At 42.5% G+C, this 19931-nt stretch overlaps 1 protein-coding gene across 1 annotated transcript in view; it reads right to left on the bottom strand.

The window, feature by feature from the left end:
* Nucleotides 1-19931, bottom strand: part of SPTBN5 (spectrin beta, non-erythrocytic 5) — a 142168-nt gene that overhangs the window by 30247 nt on the left and 91990 nt on the right. The window contains exons 39-51 of the mRNA XM_074955658.1: nt 19803-19921; nt 18535-18649; nt 16936-17049; nt 13368-13489; nt 12096-12258; nt 10181-10369; nt 8776-8853; nt 6937-7109; nt 5645-5735; nt 4574-4720; nt 3051-3188; nt 1452-1708; nt 1117-1303 (exon numbers count right to left, since the gene is read on the bottom strand). Of these exons, the coding sequence (XP_074811759.1) occupies nt 1117-1303; nt 1452-1708; nt 3051-3188; nt 4574-4720; nt 5645-5735; nt 6937-7109; nt 8776-8853; nt 10181-10369; nt 12096-12258; nt 13368-13489; nt 16936-17049; nt 18535-18649; nt 19803-19921 (1893 nt within the window). The remainder of the gene's footprint in view (nt 1-1116; nt 1304-1451; nt 1709-3050; nt 3189-4573; nt 4721-5644; nt 5736-6936; nt 7110-8775; nt 8854-10180; nt 10370-12095; nt 12259-13367; nt 13490-16935; nt 17050-18534; nt 18650-19802; nt 19922-19931) is intronic.

The raw sequence follows: 19931 nt of genomic DNA, 5'->3' as shown, positions 1-19931 counted from the left end.
AAATTATTCACAATATACCTGTGACCTCCACAGCAATATGCTGGAGAATGCTTGACAGCCCTTTGTTATACATTTTCCATTTAATTCAAGGGATATTTGGGATGATTTTTGCACCCTTCACGGGAGTTCACACCTTTCTAATAAACCACCTGGACTGGACATGACTTTTACCCCATGGCTTTAAAAAAAATACTGAAGAGCAGATGTTTTTTCCTCTTGAATTGCATCATATTGCATCAGGTGTCAGGTGTTTCAAAAATATATTCCCAGGGGATGATAGCTCTTAGTAGATCTTCTGGCCCCTAGCCCCATTACAAATTGCAGAAGTTTAACCAACAGAAGAATGGGGCTGGCACTGAAATGAAGTGCCCCTCATTACCCAGCAAAACCAGTAGCTGCTGCAATCTCCCTACCATGAAATTCTTCTCTCCCATCTCATCTATTGCAAAGGAGCAGATTACTCTATGTGAAAAGCATGCGCGACACAGCTGCTGTTTCATTGGTATGGGAGATGACAAAGTTCCAGGTTCTCCTTGTCTCTGATGCCACATCTGAACCTTGCAAAAACTTTAGTAACTAACTTGAAATTTGTTGCTAAAATGATGGTGCAATAAAGGTAATAATGTTCTGTTAACACCCTTATTTTTTCAAAAAGTGCAGGAGGAGAGGGTTCCTGTCACTCCCTCACTCTGCAGGCATCTGGAAGACTAATGTGCCCTGGATGCATTTGCTGAGTTTTAAAATATTTGCTTGGGACATCTATTGCTTGGAGAAGCCATGCCAGCATGCACAGCAGCTTGTAAAATCTATTTAGTATTGCAACAGCCAGGGTCGGAGCTCAATAATTTGCACAAAGGGATAGGGAGCCCACAGGGGAGTGCAGGGTACACTACGCAGAGTATTGGTGTGAAAATACATGACATGGGTGCAGTCTTGAACATTACAAAGGCACGGAATTGCTCAATAAAGAGCACCCTGGTGAGATAAGGATAAGAGTCATCCCTGACAGTGATGGTTTCGCTATAACCAGAGCAGAGGAGAAATGTTCCACTGTAGGCACCATCCCACGTTCTCCTGCTTGACTTCAAACAGGGGGGATGTTCCACGCTATTTTACCTGGTGCTTTTCCTGTAAGCTTTGGACTGTTGTTGGGGATTGGCCATAGTCCTTGGAGGAAGCCAGCGGGAGCTTCTCATGAACCCAGGCCAACTCATCGTCAACATCCCGGAAGAACTGGTACTGCAGCCTGCTCGCTTCCAAACTCCCACGCCTCTCCTGCAGCGGATCACTTAGGTTCTTGTACCTGCAAGATTTAAAATGGAACCAAATTAACACAACAGAGAGATCATAAGCTAATACAAGCAGGTGCCTTGGAAGTGAGAAAATAAATATAAAGGAGAGAAAGGCAGAAGGGGACAGAGAAGTGAGAAAATGGGCAGACACTCACATACCTGTGCATCACCTGATCAACTCTCTCCTGTATCTCATCTGCAAGAAAATGCTTCTCTTGCTGGAATTCACGGGCTGCGTCCACAAGCACTTGTAGCCGATCCCTATGGCTAGCAACATCTTCCTCCAATTCCCCATGTTTCTTCAGGAGACTATTCAAAACCACCAGGTCACTGCTACTGTCTGGAGCCTTCAGCCCGCTTTCCACATCTTCCAGCCATTTCTCCATATCCTCCACACTCCGCTGGAAATGCAGGGCCTGAGTGCAAGCAGGAAGCAAATGTCAGCAGCCATTTAGGGTTAAAAAATCCCAGCCCCCTCTGTCAAGGAGCATGTATGTCACTTTCAAAAACCTTGCAGGGCTCAATGAACTATCTCCTCACTTCTGATGGGGTGTGCAAATGTAGAGAACACAGTCCATTGAACAAATTCACAGAATATAAAAAACTGTGATCTGGACAAACTGGAGAAATGATCTGACGTAAATAGGATGAAATTCAATAAGGACAAATGCAAAGTACTCCACTTAGGAAGGAACAATCAGTTGCAGACATACAAAATGGAAAATGATTGCCTAGAAAGGAGTATGGCGGAAAGAGATCTGGGGGTCATAGTGGATCACAAGCTAAATACAAGTCAACAGTGTAACACTGTTGGCAAAAAAAAGCAAACATCATTCTGGGATGTATTAGCAGGAGTGTTGTAAGCAAGACATGAGAAGTAATTCTTCCGTTCTACTCCATGCTGACTAAGTCTCAGTTGGAGTATTGTGTCCAGTTCTGGGCTCCACATTTCAGGAAAGATGTGGACAAATTGGAGAAAGTCCAGAGAAGAGCAAAAAAATGATTAAAGGTCTAGAAAATATGACCTATGAGGGAAGATTGAAAAAATTGGGTTTGTTTAGTCTGGAAAAGAGAAGACTGACAGGGGACATGGTAACAGTTTTCAGGTACATAAAAGGTTGTTACAAGGAGGAGGGAGAAGAAATGTTCTTAACTTCTGAGGCTAGGACAAGAAGCAGTTGGCTGAAATTGCAGCAAGGGAGATTTAGGTTGGACATTAGGAAAAACTTCCTGTCAGGGTGGTTAAGCACTGGAATAAGTTACCTAGGGAGGCTGTGGAATCTCCATTCATTGGAGATTTTTAAGAGCAGGTTAGACAAACACCTGTCAGGGATGGTCTAGATAATGCTTAGCCCTGCCATGAGTGCAGGGGACTGGACTAGATGTCCTCTTGAGGTCCCTTCCAGTTCTGATTCTCTGACATGCCCAAGGCAGCTGGTGGATGTGATAATTCAGTGCATATCACCTCTGCATCCTCCTCCGGAGGTCTGGCTCTAAACTAAATCTTCTACCAGCAGACATCACACGAGAACATAGCAGCAGCAACAGACTTCCCTCCGTGGGGTTCCCACCTCTTTTTGAAAGCTTCAGTGCATCTGTGTGCTTTGGAGTATTTGTTATGTGCCACTGATGATTAACTCCTTGGCTCCAGTGGCTTGGTGTGACAGAGCATGTGAGGCAATGGCACATTGACGAAACTTAGCACTGCTGCCTTGCTCTGTCACAAGAAATGGCAACAGGACCTATCTCCAGCTTTACCTTGTAGGCATCCTGTAGCTTGGTCCTTTTTTCATGGCAGTTTCCCAGCAGCTCATCCCAGAGCTCTTCCATTTCTTGCAGTCTGGACTGAATGGCCTCAGGAGCATAATGTCCCTCTCGGAGCATCTTCTCTCCCTCCTGCAGCAAAGGCAGCAGACACCACCCTCTCGATTAGCCCACTGTACCATCTGTCTGTCTGAAATTTGTGCTTGGTTATCAACACCCATAAGCCACTGCTTCTACAATCTTTATTAACCCCTTACCAGAACACGTGAGGTTTGGTGGCACTAGAAGAAAACACTCTAAGTCAGAACGGTTGCTGGAATTGAGATGGCACTAGAGCTTGCCAGACTTCAGGTCTCTAGTGCTATTTGAAATGCCAGAGACCTATTACAGCAGGATGCCTGGGGGTCAGGTACTGACTTAGAAAAACACACTACAGTCTCCTGGCAGAGGATCCATCTGAGGTGAGAGTATGCAGTATCTGTACTGCCTAAAGGCTGGCACTAAACCTGGTTTGCCAGCATGGCATTAGTAGGTGCCCATCAACCCATCTCTCTCTATTTAACACCTCTGGGTGCTAAAAGCAGGACCTCCTTATGCACTGTATGACATAGTCAGAGTCTGTCAGTATTATAACTCCCCGGTTTCAGATGCTTATATATTAGCTGGGGAAAAACCATCCAGCAGGCTGGCAACTTTGCGGTACGGTCTCAGCCCACGAGCAAGTTTGTATTATATCCTTCTAAAGTTAGATTGAAGTACCTTTTAATTATGCAAAGGGGAGAAGTGGGAGAGGAAAGAACCCATAACAGGTTTCCAGTTGCAGATTTTCCTCTACAGAATCATTCAAAGACCATCTTTGTTATATAAAGGAACCATAAAAAAAGATCCTTTCAAATAACTCTTTAAAGGCACCAGAGCCAGGCAGTTCAGAGAAGGCTGCAGCTGCACACTGCAGTGTTCTACAAGAGCGGGCACTGCAATACCCAGGCACAAAGAGATGAGTGTGGGTTGAAGCTTCACTCTTAACTCTGAAGTGTCTATTGTGAAGCACCTTGTACATGATTGGTGCAATCACAACAACAACAATTACTGTATTGAGTTTAGGTTAAATAAACAAACACATAAGCATCTCCAGACACACCTGATACCCGATACCTAGCCAAAGCTTGTCACGTTTCCCGCATGCCTCCCCTGCTCGCTGGTTTTCGCCAAGGCAAAATTTTAGTGATAATTCCCCTTAAAACTCTTTGTTCCTCTTAACACCCTCCATCTGACATGCTCTACGTTCTTGAGACGTATTAATAAACTAAACTTCAAAACTCACTTTAGAGGTTGCTAAAAGCATTGCACCCTTTTTGCAGATACTAAAGTGAGACAACACCAAGTAGAACTTAAGTTATTTTGTCCTGGATCACACAGTTGCCCCTGCTTGTTTAATATCCTGTGATTCAGACACTCTGTTTGGCTGAACCTTTCCTGCCAGCCCCCACTCTCCACATCAGCCCTGCATCTCTTACAGCCTTAATGCCATCTATGCGATTTCTGTTGGCCATGATCTCTGCATGAAAAGTCTGGTGTTTCTGCAGCTTGGTCTGTAGGTTGCTCGGGTCCTTCCAGCTCTCATCCAAAGCAATGCTATTCTTTTCATTTATCCAGGCTGCCACCTGGGGGGGACACAGAAGAAGACAAGAATTTCAGAAGCTACTCAGATCTCATTTTCTAGGATCCCCTCTAATATATCTAAATGTGGAGCTAATGAATGGAGAGAAGCAAAAATGGCTGAATTCTCCTTTCTATGCCTCTGCAATCTGCTCCTGTCCTTCAAGAGGAGGAGGTCATCTCTGTATCTCCAGCCACTACCATTCCTTCTAACTCACATGACACTAAAAACAATGGCATTATCCCCTTTTCCCACAGCGTGTGCATGTGTGTGTGTGGGAAGGGGCTGTCTCCATAGTTCTAATCACATAGTCCCCTGTGTCTCACAGGGAAAGGATTGCTCAGCCCCTTTCCACTACCTCTCAAATGTGGAATGCACCCCCTTTAACGTCTACTTTTCCTTCTGTACCACAGTGTTGCTGTGTGTCCAAAAGATATCTCAGGCTATATCTACACTGAGCTGCAGTGCGGACAAAGGAGGCACGAACCGCAGAGTGCACCAAAATGTTGCATACTAACTACCCTGTGTGGATGCTGTTGGCGTGAACTAAAAGGTACCTAATTTGCATCAACATAGCTTTGTCTGAAAGAGGACTATGTTAAAGTGAATTAGGTATCTATTAGTTCATGCCAGCAGTGTTCAGATGGGGCAGTTAGTGAGAACACTTTGATGTACTCTGCAGTTCACACTCCCAAGCCCTCAGAAGTGGACGGACTTTTAGGTGGGGAGGCAGGTGTGGCTTGAGGGTTGAAGAAGGTGCTTTCTTTCTTTACGCCTATATCTTCCCGTCTCACCTGATGTCATCCCAGCCTCAGTTCCTTGGTTCTTTCCTAGTTAAAAAAACTTCAGTGATTCATGCCCAAGCAGCACCGCTGAGTCATCATATGTTTTAAGAAATCACAACAACATGAGGAAGATATAACTGTACCTCAAAGGAATTCCGCAGAAACCTCTGTAATAGCCTGGATTCCTCCAGCACATGCCTGCGAGCCAGAGCATTCTCCAGCAGTGTGTCTTTCCTGGGATAAAGAAAGACACATGAGAACAAAGCTACAGCAGAAGAGACTAGTTGGCATAAGTGGTTAGCATTTTAGCCTTTCACCTCCAAAACTCAGGTTTGCAATGTGACCTTATGTTCTAGCAGATACCTATCCATATAACCCAACTATCATATAATTCAGCATGGCAGACTTGATGCCCAGGACTGGAATTTCAGGGGTTCTGTAGTTAAGCACCATTAAAAGTTGTACGTTGAAAACATGAACAGCCCAGGCACACACTATACCTGTCACCAGCAGGCCCTACCAATGCCTTCCGTGGATGGCTGTACAGGCTGCCACCTGATCAGCAAGATAATCCTGACATTCTGCCTATATGCAGATCACCTACAACATTTCTTGTTCCTGAAATACGGTTCAGCCGTGGAAGTTTATCGTATTCAAGCTACATCATTCTGAAACGTAGCCTCTCCCGTTATTACAAAATACAAAGGAAACGGTATGAAGTGTGACAAGTAATCGAGGCCCTGAGTACTGTATTCAAGTAAATTCATACATGAGATAACACGGTCTCTATAATATAGTTATATGTCCCATTTCATCCTAAAGGATCTCAAAGTACTTTACAAACTATACACAGATCATTTCAGTCACGCCTAGTGTGAACAGCTGTTTAACAGTGCACTAAAACAACATGCAACATTTTAAGACAAGAAGTGAAGAACACCGTATGCAACTGAAATTAAAGGGTGAAATTTGGACAGACACAAATAACCCCACTTGGAATTTGGTCAGGACTTTGGGTCAACCCCTTTACAGTTGTGAAAAATGCCAAGGGATGTTTAATGACCACAAGTGGTCATGACAGTCCTCTAGTTTCTTATCCATAAGGGGCTATGTCTATGCAGCACTGCATCCCTAATACCAGGCAGGGACACTGATTCAGTACAAACGCAGAGACATGTATCTCTTTCTGAATCACCAACACCTCTTCCTGCAGCACCAAGGTGTTCCCTGAAAGTCTCCCATGGAAATCCTGACCTTCCTCAAGCTTCCTTAGCTTGCCAAGTGTGGCAGGGCCTCAGCACAAAGTGCTGTGTGGACTAAGTACAGACCACTGTCTATGGTTCCTCTAAAATATCTAAATAAAAAGGAGTAGAGCAGGAAGGGTCTCATTTGAGCAAGGCTGGGTAACAGTGACCGGGAAAGGGGTTGGCTTTACCTCCTCAGAATAGCCTGACACTTGTTCGTGATGTTCTCTGAGTCGTAATGCTTGCTCTGGCTCAGTTGCTGTGCAAAGGAGGCCATCACATCAATCTTCTCCATCTGGGCTTCCAGAGTCTTTTCAAACTGCATGTGTTTCCGCTGTAGGCTCTCCACACTGGACACAGAATCCTGGATGGGATTCAGTGATAATATCCATCGTTAGAAGGAAGCTGCTCTCAATGGGAGTCATACCACCCACCACATTCAGGACTCGGAAATTAAACTGACCTTACCCTTCCCTCACAAACCGGCCTGGAAATGTATTGGCCTTTGAATTTGAGACCATGGTCCCCTGGCCTTCAAGGATTTTCTACCCACCAGTGGGGGCAGCAGTTCAGGTTCTGTCTGCTTCAGTGCTGAGCAATCTGCTGGATGCTTGGTACAGAGAGCTGACTGAGGTTTGGCAATACTGAGATTTCTCCTGCCCTTGTAGGAAGCCACAGGACGGAAGACTCTAACATTTTAGTGGATTTGAGCTGCATTTAGTCATAATCTAACCTTGCAAGAAATATCTGCTGGAAGCACATAAATATGGGATGACAAGCTGGGATCAGGGTTAATGAGCAAATATGTCAGAGAGAGAGAGATTTAAACCAGAGCACCAGATCCAACCTATGAACTTTGAGAAAGCTCAGATCCAGATTTGAACTGGATGACTCAAGTCCAGTTTGATAAGAAGCATGGAAACTGAAGTCCCCTGAACTTTGTGATCCAAACTTCATGATTCAGATCTCTCTCTCTCTCTTTTGCATTTCTCTGGACTTCCTATTCAGAATCAGAGGTATTAAAATACTATAACTTTAGTCAGGCATGTTTCTCCCATTACTTCCAGCCTGGATGACACTAGAAAGCATTGGAAATCTCTTGAGGAAAGTTATCTTCATGAAATTTCTAGCCCTGTTTTCAGATCACAATGCAGCAGAGAAGTATCTAAATATCCAGACATTTATATGAATCTTTGGAGGCGTGTCCATCACCAGTAAATACAGCAACATAACTGAAAGGCAGACAGGACTCAATAAGATATTTTTTGTGCATTCATGAGCTGAAGATAAATGGAAAATATATGGCTTCCTACGAATCCCTGCTATATTTCAATGGATGGTACTTTTCATGTGTACATCCACACTGAAACCCCAGGGAGACAGACACCAGACACCAACACCGGACATATTCCATGTTATTTACACTGATGGATATGGAACAGGAGTACCTGTGGCACCTTAGAGACCAACAAATTTATTTGAGCATAAGCTTTCGTGGGCTAAAACCCACTTCATCGGATGCATGCAGTGGAAAATACAGTAGGAAGATATATATATATATATATATATATATATATATATATACACACACACACACACACAGAGAACATGAAACAATGGACGTTACCATACACATTATAATGAGAGTGATCAGTTAAGGTGAGCTATTACCAGCAGGAGAGGGGGAAAAAACAAAAAACCTTTTGTAGTGATAATCAAGATGGATATGTTTTCCTGGGCCATATGTGACAGGTCACAAATGTAATTCCAGCTTCCATCTCTAACAGAGGTGGGTAGAATATTTCACTATATCTGATGTTGAAAGCCTGAGCCTTCTGTGTACAAAACAAATAAAAGAAACAGGATTCTGCATAAACAGCAAGATGCAGTGGGGACCTTCTCATGAGGAAGAGCTACATGAGGATTTCAAAAAGGCTCACAGGATGTCAGAGTATTTCACACCTTCCCCTATCTTCTCAATGATGTCTCCCTGCTCCAATGGAAACGCTGTCATTATCCAGCTCACCTACCCCTAAATCTTCATTGGCCAAGAAGGCCTCTTTGCTGCTGAGCCAGCTCTCGTTCTGCTCCACATAGCCAAAGAATTTCTGTTTAGGGGAGAAAAAGCAACCATGAGTTCAGTCTCTAGCCTGTAAAATAGGGATAATGCTCATCTGTAAAAATGGAGCTGGTAAATACTTACCTGCTTTATAGGACTATTGTGAGGATTAATTAGCTACAATAGACCAAGTACCTTGAACATGAAAAGTGTACGTAAACAGTGTACGTAAGTATACCATGTAAGTATTTAGCTATTATTAACAGAACTCTCTTGCTGGTATAAACAACTACTTAGACTCAGGATACTGGATTTTCTCATATGCAACAAAAATATCAGTGGCATATGTGCTAATGCTGCACATCAGAATCTAATACCTTTATTCACAATGAATAGTACCGTCCTCTGTGAGGAGTCCCAGTGAAGTGAGGTATTACTCAGTTTGAGAAAAGGAATTAGAATCTGGTCCTAATTAAGTAGAATAAATTCTACTCTCGTGAGCTTCAGAGTACAGAACACTCTTTAGGATTCTGTAATCCGGCATTCGCTTGACATGTCCAAACCATCTGAATCTTTTCTTACTAATCAACATTCCCATGAATGACTAGCAAGACTTAATACTTCCACATTTGTCACCCTTGTCTTGCCATATTATTTGAAGAATTTTATGCAAGCATCTGATATGAAAGCTGTTTATTCTTTTGGTATGTTTGGCATAAGTTGTCCATGTTTCTGAGCCATATAGAAGAGTGGAAGCACTTGGACAGTATACTGACGAGCACCATAGAAAATCCCATGAGGACATTAATCATTCTCTCTTCAGAGCATGGTTTGAATTGTGTGCAGTAAATAAGGCCTAGAGCCACATATTGAACAATGAGGAGAAAACTAAATATTGAATAGCTGCTCATTCTTTGAGCACCAGCCATTCTGTGCACTGTGGAGAAAAAAGTATCAAGTAATTAAACACTGTATCATAATGCATATGGATCACTTGATGATTACCTGTTCTGTTCATTCAACCTCTGAAGCACCTTGCATTGGCCACTGATGGAAGACAGGATACTGGGATAGATGGACCTTTGGTCTGACCCAACATGGCCATTCTTATATGCACAAGGGGATCAAATTAAGGTTGTACAGGCAACCTTAATTCTGGCATTCCTAACTTTTGAGTGCTTGACTTTGCAACCTCAATAACGTTCTTATAATATATTTTTGTGTGTAATAGATAAATGATACATTATCAGATGGGTATGCACACATGTCCTCACCACCTGTGGCTAATTCCAAATTAAGTCTGCCCATTCTTTTCAAAATCCCTCTATGTGCCGAGGAAGGTTCATTGATGTTACATTTTTTTGTCGATCACTTACCTGTAAGTCCTGGGCCTGAAACAGTTTTACATACTGCTCCTGCCATGCCTGGATCAGTTCAGACAAGGCTTGCTGCAATCTGGAGAGAGATTGGTGGATCTCAGGGGTTGCATAATGACCAGAGTTGGCAAGTTTCTGACCAAAGCTGCAGAGTGAGTTGAATCTTTCCATTCGGGCTTCAATCTCCGCCTAAAGTTCATTAGAAAGATTGATGTCAAAGGTTTATGGAAAATCAACTATTCAGGATCTAGGTCTTTAAGGGAAGGAAATGGACTGTATTTTAACCTTCCAATACTAATATTCATTCATCTTTGTGCTGTGTCACTGAAACAGCAAGGGAAAGTCTAAGCAAATAAATATGGAAAACAAATACCCTTATTTCTCCAAGAGATATTGGTTCCCTGAAAATCAAGATTATGATTTGTTTGGGAACAGAAGGGGAAATGTTTAGAATTAAATGGATGTGGATTTTTAATTTGCATAATATCATCCCTTTCTCTCACAAAGGGTGGCCCCTAGATGGCAAACTGTACTTGAGATTTCTCATCTCCTGTCTCCTGCCAAATAAATTGACAGCAAATTATTGCATTACAGACATTGTTTAACCCTCTTTCTTGGTGTTAAAGTGAAACATGTTTAAACTTCTCTTCTAAAGTGAGAAAAAGGTAGCAATATGTCTGTATAATGAATCCTTAAGTAGAAAATGTAATTTACTATGAGACCTATACATTTAATGTGGAAGTTACAATATAAACTATTTGAAAATAAAAGAATTGTTCAGTAAATACCATTGTGCACTCACTTTTTAGTAAGATGGACATGTAAAACATCACAGACAGTTGATGGAATATTAATCACCTGAAATTAACATTGCTGATTCTTAGATCCAACTTTTCCATCACTATTAGGCCTTGAGGGCATAGCTTTTAACTTTGTGTACATTAATAATTACAGTCAATTTTATGGTTGGAAATTTGGAATGTACAATAAACCTGTACTGCATTGTAAAATTATTAACATTGTTGGATAGTTTCTGACGTGAGAGAAAACTGGCAGCACAGGGAGAATATCAGGGGTTTGTTATTAAATCCTGATCTGGAAGATTAATTAGGATTGTATTTTGTTAGTGCTGGGACCCACAGAGTGTGTGGACTTTTATTCATAACTTTCATTAATGATTCTGGGAATATGCCTGTTCATAAAGGTAACAAAACTGTAAAGGAAATCTGACAAGGTAGGGGCAATAGCATGATAAACAGTGATGGAACAGCTGGGATGGGGAAGAGGTAGTAACTGTATGATATTTATAGATCATTGTTTTGCAAAGCTAATTAGTGATCCCATTCCTAGTAGGAAACCTGCAAAAAAGGGGGACTAGGTGACTCAAGGAATTTGCACTGGGATAAGGAGTATTTCAGCTTGCCATCACTGGATAACAAAAAGTTACCACCTGCTGGCCATTCGGTGCCCTGTGTGAAATAAGCTGGTGATCTCAGTCCACTTCCCAGTGGATATCTGTCTGTATCGCAGAACATAACTCATAACAACTGGTGCTAATTGACACCCTTGTTAGCAGTTTCAGCAGAGTGGTCAAGGACTTGGATACTGAAGCACCTCTTTATATCTAGAGGTGGACTCTCCAGTTCAGGATTAATGCACACCAATGGGTTTGTTTAGAGAAACACGAATGGGCACAAAGCCCATGTAGTATCTGTTCAGGGGATACACAGATGCCTTCAGTCTCCAAAGATGATATTCTGGCATCTTTCAGTTGTTTATTTTAAGAGAGAGGACGATTTGATACAGGGAGCATGTCCACTAGGGTCATGGGGTGTCCTGCAGTGAGTAATTCCAATCACAGTACCCTGGGAAGGTTCTCCAGGGGATACAATTATAAGCAATGATCATTACTTGCCTTTCTCTCACAATGCTCCTCAATCATGCTGTCTGCCTCAGCTGGGCTTTTAGGAAGGCCCCCTGCTTCCATTAAGCCTCTGATTTTTTGAATCCAATCTAGCAGCTCCTTTAGCTCCAAGTTAAACTTCTGCAACTGGTAGGAAGCTGCCAACTTTTCCCTCCTGCCACATGAAGGACAATTATGCATTAGCCAATACACGGTCTGTCTACTTCCTTTCCCTGCACAGCCCCTCCTCCGGCACCATTCTCTACAACAGTGGCTCTCAACTTTTCCAGACTGCTGTACCCCTCTCAGGAGTCTGATTTATCTTGTGTACTCTCAAGTTTCACCTCACTTAAAACTACTTGTTTACAAAATCAGACATAAAAATACAAAAGTGTCACAGCAAACTATCACTGAAAAATTGCTTATGTTCTCATTTTTACCATATAATTTTAAAATAAATCAATTGGAATATAAATATTGTACTGACATTTCAGTCTATAGTATATAGAGCAGTAAAAACAAGTCATTGTCTGTATGAAATTTTAGTTTGTACTGACTTCGCTAGGGGTTTTTATGTAGCCTGCTATAAAATCAGGCAAAAATCTTTATAAGTTGATGTACCCCCTGGGAGACCCTTCTGTTCCCCCAGGGGTATGTGTACCCCTGGTTGAGATCTACTACGCTACAAAGCTTGTGCTGGGAGAAGCTGAGGCTGTGGTAATTTGTAAGCTTCAAGTCATCCAGTATTCCCATACAACTCCTTATAGAGCTGCTGTTAAGCTGAGCTCACAGTAGCTGCAAACTGCATTGGAATCACCATGATGACATTATTTCTTCAGTGATTCCTCACGAGAAGCCAGAACTGGAGCAACTATAAAATCCTTCACAGCCACTCCCTTAAGTGATGATTCCTGCTCAGAGCCAACCTTTGCATTTTTGGATGGGCCTGAGAAACAATCTTTTGTCCCCACCCAGACATAACTGCTGCACACAGTGATCTCACCAGGGCTGGTCAGAGGATTTGGGGGAATTTAGAGAGATTATTTTTGGGATAAACCACAGTCTTACTGGACTCATTTTACATAAAAAATATGTATGTGGAACTTAAATTCCATTAAACTAACCACATTCTGCTGCAGAAGTAAAGCCCAGCTGTCTGCACTGGATATTGTATGAAGTCCCCAGAGAACTTTGGTGGCCCATGGCAATTGCTTTCAGGGCCCCAAGGAGCAGCTCTGTTTCTGTTGACAGAGATTCAGAGAGTAGCCTGGTAGAAGGCTTTACCTTTGTTTGGCCTGCCCCTGGAGTCGTAGCCAGTTGTCTTTCATCTCTCTTTGCTTTGTACTCAGTTTGTCATTTATGGATGGATTCCTCTTGCAAAGGCGGAAAGATTCCAACTCCAGTGTCTGAGGAGAGAGTTATAATGGGCTACATTTACTCAGATTAATTATTGTATTGGTTCCTATGAGCTAGCCTTTCCACTCAATCGCTTGGAGGAAAGGCATGCGGCTTATTTTAAGGGCTCAGTTTTCAAACATGGGTGCCAAAATTGTGGCAACAAATTACACACAGGCAGTTGTTGCGTGCAGACTCCACATTTTTGTTCGCAAATAATCATCCAAATGCACAAACCGAGTAACTCTATGCTATTTTTCACACACGCGTCAATCGACACTTACAGATGCTGTTTTTCTGTGTGTGTGAGAACATTTATTGGCGCCTCTGAGGCACTGATGTTTGAAGGTTTCACCCTTAAGTAACAAGGACACTTTCCCCTCTATATGCAGTGTTGTTGTAGCTGTATCAGTTCCAAGATATTAGAGAGACAAGGTGGGCGAGGTCACATATTTTGTTGGACCAGCTTCTGCTGGTGAGAGAGACACGCTTCTCTGCTTTATTGGGATGTACACCATTGGCATGAGAGGTGGCTAAAACAGGATTTCTTCTTGTCCGTTCATACTGGTGACTTGAATGAGAAGTGATGGCAGCTACAAGTGAGGCAAAGGAACCTCACAGTGTAGGGGCATCAAACCAATAAAAACAAATGTTGGTAGATAATTGGCTGTAGATTACAGGTTTTAATGTATATTCCAAAAACAAAACAAAATCTACAGAAGAACCTCTAATTCTCCCTAATGACTCACGGTCCACTGCTGAATTTTGCAGTTCAGAGAGCATGTGAAAAAACAAACCACCAGGAAAAACAACTGTACAGCAGAACATCACTAATCTGCACAAATGGGAGCAGGCCCATTGTGGATGGATGCAGTTTGAGTCCTAGATTGGGCTATGAATGAGGTGCACCAGCAGCTAATTCCTAGCTCTGTTTCAGAGCATCAGTGACTGCCAGGAAGTAACGTGATGCACTCCCACTGGCCTGACGGGAACATGATGTTACTGACACTGGCTTGACCTTCAGCACAGGATCAGAAGCTCATTTGTCTCTGCTTCAGTAAACTGCGGTCACAAAACATCATTTTCAATGTGGGTTTGTGGTTTACTGAAGTGCTATTTAGTGAGGTTCTACTGGCATTATTTAACACAGCCTGGCCAAATTGCCCAGGATTACCATCTGGATCCCCCACCCTCCACCATAAAGATGAAAAGAAACATATATATTTATAAATAGTGAAAAAGGTAGAAGGAAGAATGTTACTTGCCCATCAAGAAAACATATTTGTCTCTGGTGAACAGAATTTTGCCAGGCTGATTTAATCCATAAGGAAGTGTGTGTGGGTGTGTATATATATATATATATATATGTATATATATATATATATTTATATATATATATATAATATGCGAGGGGGTAGAATCATCAGAAAAGATACTCATCCCACATTAAATTTACTGCAGGACATGACTAATCGTATGTGTGGAATAGACAATAAATATATAGGATTGTCACTAATAATCAGCTTTTTTATATTACGAAAATTAACCAGTGGGGTATTATTTTATGAATTTATCACACGTTCTCTATCTTTGCATTTTTTTTTCCAAAGAAAGCTGAGATAAATGTGTGGCCTCCAAACATGCATTCAAAATAAGCAATTATCCTTAAATCTCCAGCTGGTAATTAAACTGGGAACACTAACTCATGTGACCTGCGTGACTATCTGGGAATCTCTCTACAATTTATGAATTTATCTTTACCAGGCTGCAAACTCCATTTTGAACATGCAGCCTTTTCCCTTCTCTGTTGTCTATTTGCCTCCATGTTGGGCTGGAATTCCAAAGACTGGTAGCAAAAGAATAGCAAGAAAGAGTTGCTGAAGTGAAGTGCTCTTCCGTTGAAGGGGAACTGCTCTAAACCACAGCATGGCTCCAAATGAAGCTTAGAAAGGGAGAAGTTGCCTTGGCAATGAAGTCACCTGGCAGAGATCTCTGGTGACCTCGGGAAGCGGGCAAGAATGTTGCCTGACAAAAGGGTCTAAGTGCAGGGCCAGATTTACAACCTACGTGACCCTAGGCACAGCATCTTCAGCACGCCCCCTCCCCACCCCCCGCCTACAACTGACCTTTGTGTTGCACACAGTTTTAGAGAGGTAAGGAGCCCCTAGAACGCCGGTGCCCTTAGTCTTGTGCCTACTGTGCCAAATCCGGCCCTGGCTAGGAGTTATAAATTGGGAGGAGCTGATTTGTTTGGGTCTTTGCCCATTTTGTATCCAGCTAGAGAGGCAAGAAAAACAACCCAGCATATAGGGACCTGCATGAAGGAGGGGGCCCTGCTTGCTTTCCTGAGCCCAGATGGTTCCCCAAGGACTCCCAAGGGAAGGGTGAGGTAGGGAGGGTCATTGCAGTTAGGATGTTTGTCATGTTCTATACATGATGTATACTCTCCTGTGCTTTACATGATTAAGTGAAAGAGCAACTGACTCTGGGAAAAGCGTCTCTCTGTATCAAATGCTTTTCAACTACTTACTAGCTTCCAGAGAGACTCAAATGGTAAATCAGCAGGCTCACACCTTTTGGTGGGGTTCTGGGAGAGGGTGTGTTTAAGTATATGGGAGTCTGAAGGTTTGCCCTGTTCCCAAAGAGGGTAAGAAGCTGGACAGCTGTTTCCCGCTCTCAGAAAGGGGTGCCAGATAGGTCTCCGTTTCACGAGTGTGCCTAGGGACCCTAACGTTGGGAAACTTAAAATATTCAGGGATTCAAGAACCCACAGCCTTGAATTCCCCTTACAACTGCCTTGTGGATGGCCAGGACAGGGTACAGACTGGACCTGTGACAACCTGTGCTACTGCCTCTGAAGTTGGAACAGGATCCAGATATTAGCCCTTACTCATGTAAAGGTCAATTTTGCAAGCATACAAGCTGCTTAGAGCATTAAAATGTGACATTTGGACATTCTGTTTAGGGGACGACACTTGGAAATTGTGCCCACTGTGTTTTTCCATTTTTTAGAACAGAAATGGATACAAATTTTTGGTTTAGTCCATTGCTGATATAGAAGCCAAGTTGCAAAGATGTGATAGGGATCTGGATCCATACTTTCCACAAGTTCAGGGAAGGTCCAATCCAGCACTGAGATGTGGAACCATCTCCAAATAAGAGAAACATAATAGGCTAAAATAATACGTTCCCTTCCTTCTCAGCTTTAGTACTTCAGAAGGGTGGGCATTTCATATGACAAATTGAGGGGAACACAAAGGAACTACAATAGTTCATTATAAAGAAGTCTGCTCTGAGGACCTTGGAGTTGTCTATCTGCTATGTTCCCTTCCCAGTTCATCTTGTACTAAGCCTCTCTGAAGGAGTTCATCAAGCATTTTAGCATAGACAAAGAAACAAAAACAGAGCATTGTTTTAGCAGCCCCACTCTGTACCCTCTACCTTCCCAGCCTCTGACCTCCATTTTGGACTTGATGACACTGATTTCCCTCTCCATTTCCTCATGTCGTCGCATCAGGTTTGCCACACTCTCCACGTCTTTCCCGTAATCCAATGCTTGTATCAGTGCACTCTTGGGGGGTAGGGCAGAAGAAGGAGAAAAACGACAGGATCATATCTCAGTTCCTTCAAATGTTTCCTCTCTCCTTCTCTCTTAAAACCTTCCTTTTATCCGCGTCCTAAATTTCAACAATGCAATGATCGTGACAACTCTCTGTGCCACTTATGAAGGTAGAACAAGAGTTCAGAACTCCTTGACCAGTTCCAACCCTGCTTGACTTGGTGTGTAACTGCATGCTTGTGTATAAGCACAAAAGCACGAGAGAGACTTTCTATTTGCTTCATCCCTCCCAGTCTATTTTTCCATAAACCATAATGCTAATAGCCAAAGACAACTACAGGTGGGACTTTATCATACATAAAATTGCAATGTAAGTGCATTTTGTGAAAATTTGAGGGGAATTTTTGAGTCCTCAAAATTTTGCCAGAAGTGACATTTTGGAGACTTAAGAAGAACATGAATTAATTGGCAAAAATTGTTATGGAAAATTTTACAACAAATTGTTTACCAAGTTTAACAAGTTTCAGAGTAGCAGCCGTGTTCGTCTGTATTCGCAAAAAGAAAAGGAGCACCTGTGGCACCTTAGAGACTAACCAATTTATTTGAGCATAAGCTTTCGTGAGCTACAGCTCACTTCATCGGATCCGATGAAGTGAGCTGTAGCTCATGAAAGCTTATGCTCAAATAAATTGGTTAGTCTCTAAGGTGCCACAGGTACTCCTTTTCTTTTTGCAAGTTTAACAAGTGCTACTGTATGTGTGTCTGCTGATATATAAAGTCATATATGAATGATATAAAATCATACATGTGAAATAATAATACTTAGTCCTTATATAGCATTTTTCTTTCATAGATTTCAAAGCAAAAAGCAATGATGGGTATTATTATTCTCAGTTTACAAATGGGGAAACTGAGGCAAAGAGAGAGTAAGTAACTTGCTCAAGGCCACACATTGAGTCAATGGTACAGCAAGGAATAGAACCCTGTATCTCTTGACTTAGTCTAGTATCTTATCCACTGCACCTTGCTATGTCCCTTTTAAAGTATCCAATCATCTCCTGAATGTCTAGGCATTGAGCTAAAAAGTCCCAGTCAATCTATATTTCAGTATTAACTGAAAAATGTTTATTTCTGACTCTAATCTGGAATTTTTGACAATTACTATCAATACCTTCAAACTAGAAGTCTTCATTATATTTGCCTGCATTTCAGTCTTTCTACAGACTCTGATTCACAGGAAACCCCAGGGATAGTGAAGCAGTATATTACTCTGGCTGAGTTTGCTCCATGATTTACAGGTTGGTTAAAGAGGTTTTGCCATTCCTATTTTGCACAGAGGCTATTATAATAGATCACCTCTAAATGCTCATTCTCTCTATAATGATTGGACGGATGGGAGTTTATCCACTTTTACAGGGTGCACACTTATCTTCAAGGTGAAGTGATTTTTCTCAGTGGGTGAAACCCCTTCAATTAACACAATCATGAGCAGCTCACCTTCTCACTAATTCTCTCCGTGATGTCATCAATTTCTCTGATTAAGGCATGGATCTCCAGGGCTCCCTCCAGCTTCCTCCTGTATGTATTCAGGTTACCATGGAAACTGGTCCACCTTTTATTGAAAGTCAGGTTTAGGGGAGAGCATGAATATCAGAACTTCCAGAGCTGCAGCTAGATTGCATTCAAACATGGGATTTCTGAGCTTCCTCACCCATGGACGACTCCTTCCCACAGCAGCCCAGATACATCTCATAAGTAAAGAATTAATATGTCGGAAAGAGACTGTCCTAGGATTTTTTAGAGTGTAGGTAAGGGGATCTCAGATGAGGATAAGAGGGGGTTTCCCAGTACTGGGGAGGGACTCTTGCATGGAACAAGTCCTGACCCAACTGCCAGAAACCCTCAACAAACCCATACATCCCGTCTCCATGCTGCTCATTCTCAATTTGGCCACTGGGCTGTGAGCCAGCAGAAGTGGGACAAGTTGGCCAGGAATATAGGTTTTCAGAGGGTTGGGATGGAACTAGTTTGGAGCCAGACAAGGTCAGACTGGGGACAGGAGATGATGGCCACAGGGAGAAAACAAGGAGAAAATGAGAATCTATTGTGAGGAGAGAGAGTCTGCTGTGGGGTTCAGCAGCTTGGAGAAGAGCTAGAAAACCTGCTTTAGGGCAGATATTAAACAGAGACAATTTGACAAGATGTTAGTGGGAATGAGGTATGGAGTTGTTCTGTTAAATATAGAGGTCAGGCTGGGTATCCAAGGCTGGCTCCACCACCTGTATCTCCAGGATTCTATTACCCTGATAATCCAAGCTATGCTCATCCCAGCCACGAGAGTCTACAAGAGCACGAAGGGAACAAGACATCCTTTCAAAACTTCACCTGGGCAACCCAATGACCAATTGGAAGTACTCTAAGCTACCATGCACAGGAGCAGGGTTTGATTGTGGGGAAAGCATGTTCATCTCCAAGGTTGTAAAGATGAATTTTGCTTTGCTGAATGGGAAACCCTTCTGGCCAGTTGAAGTGATGCATTGACAGTCACTACAAAAGCTTTATTGGCTAGAGGTGGAAGCTAGCATTTTGTAGGTCATACTTGTGGAACAGGGTGCTTAAATGGAGAAAATTTGCGTCTGTATCCCCAGCCTTTTGTACAGCCCAGCCCAGCCTAGCAGAAGCTTACCCTTCCCTTCCTGCCATGAAACCATTAGAACAGCTTTGACTGAACTTTCCAGCATCCAGAACCTGGAATGTATACTCACTTTTCATTGAGCTGCTTCTGGCGCTGATATATTGTCTTCACCTCTTCCTTGTTCTGTCTTTCCAGTTTCATGGCCAGGGCATTGATGGTTTTGATGTGAGCATCATCCACTGTCGTTTCCTATGAGGCC

Source organism: Natator depressus, chromosome 6 (assembly GCF_965152275.1).
Source record: "Natator depressus isolate rNatDep1 chromosome 6, rNatDep2.hap1, whole genome shotgun sequence".
Taxonomy (NCBI): Eukaryota; Metazoa; Chordata; order Testudines; family Cheloniidae; genus Natator; species Natator depressus.
This window is presented reverse-complemented; position numbering and strand designations above follow the sequence as displayed.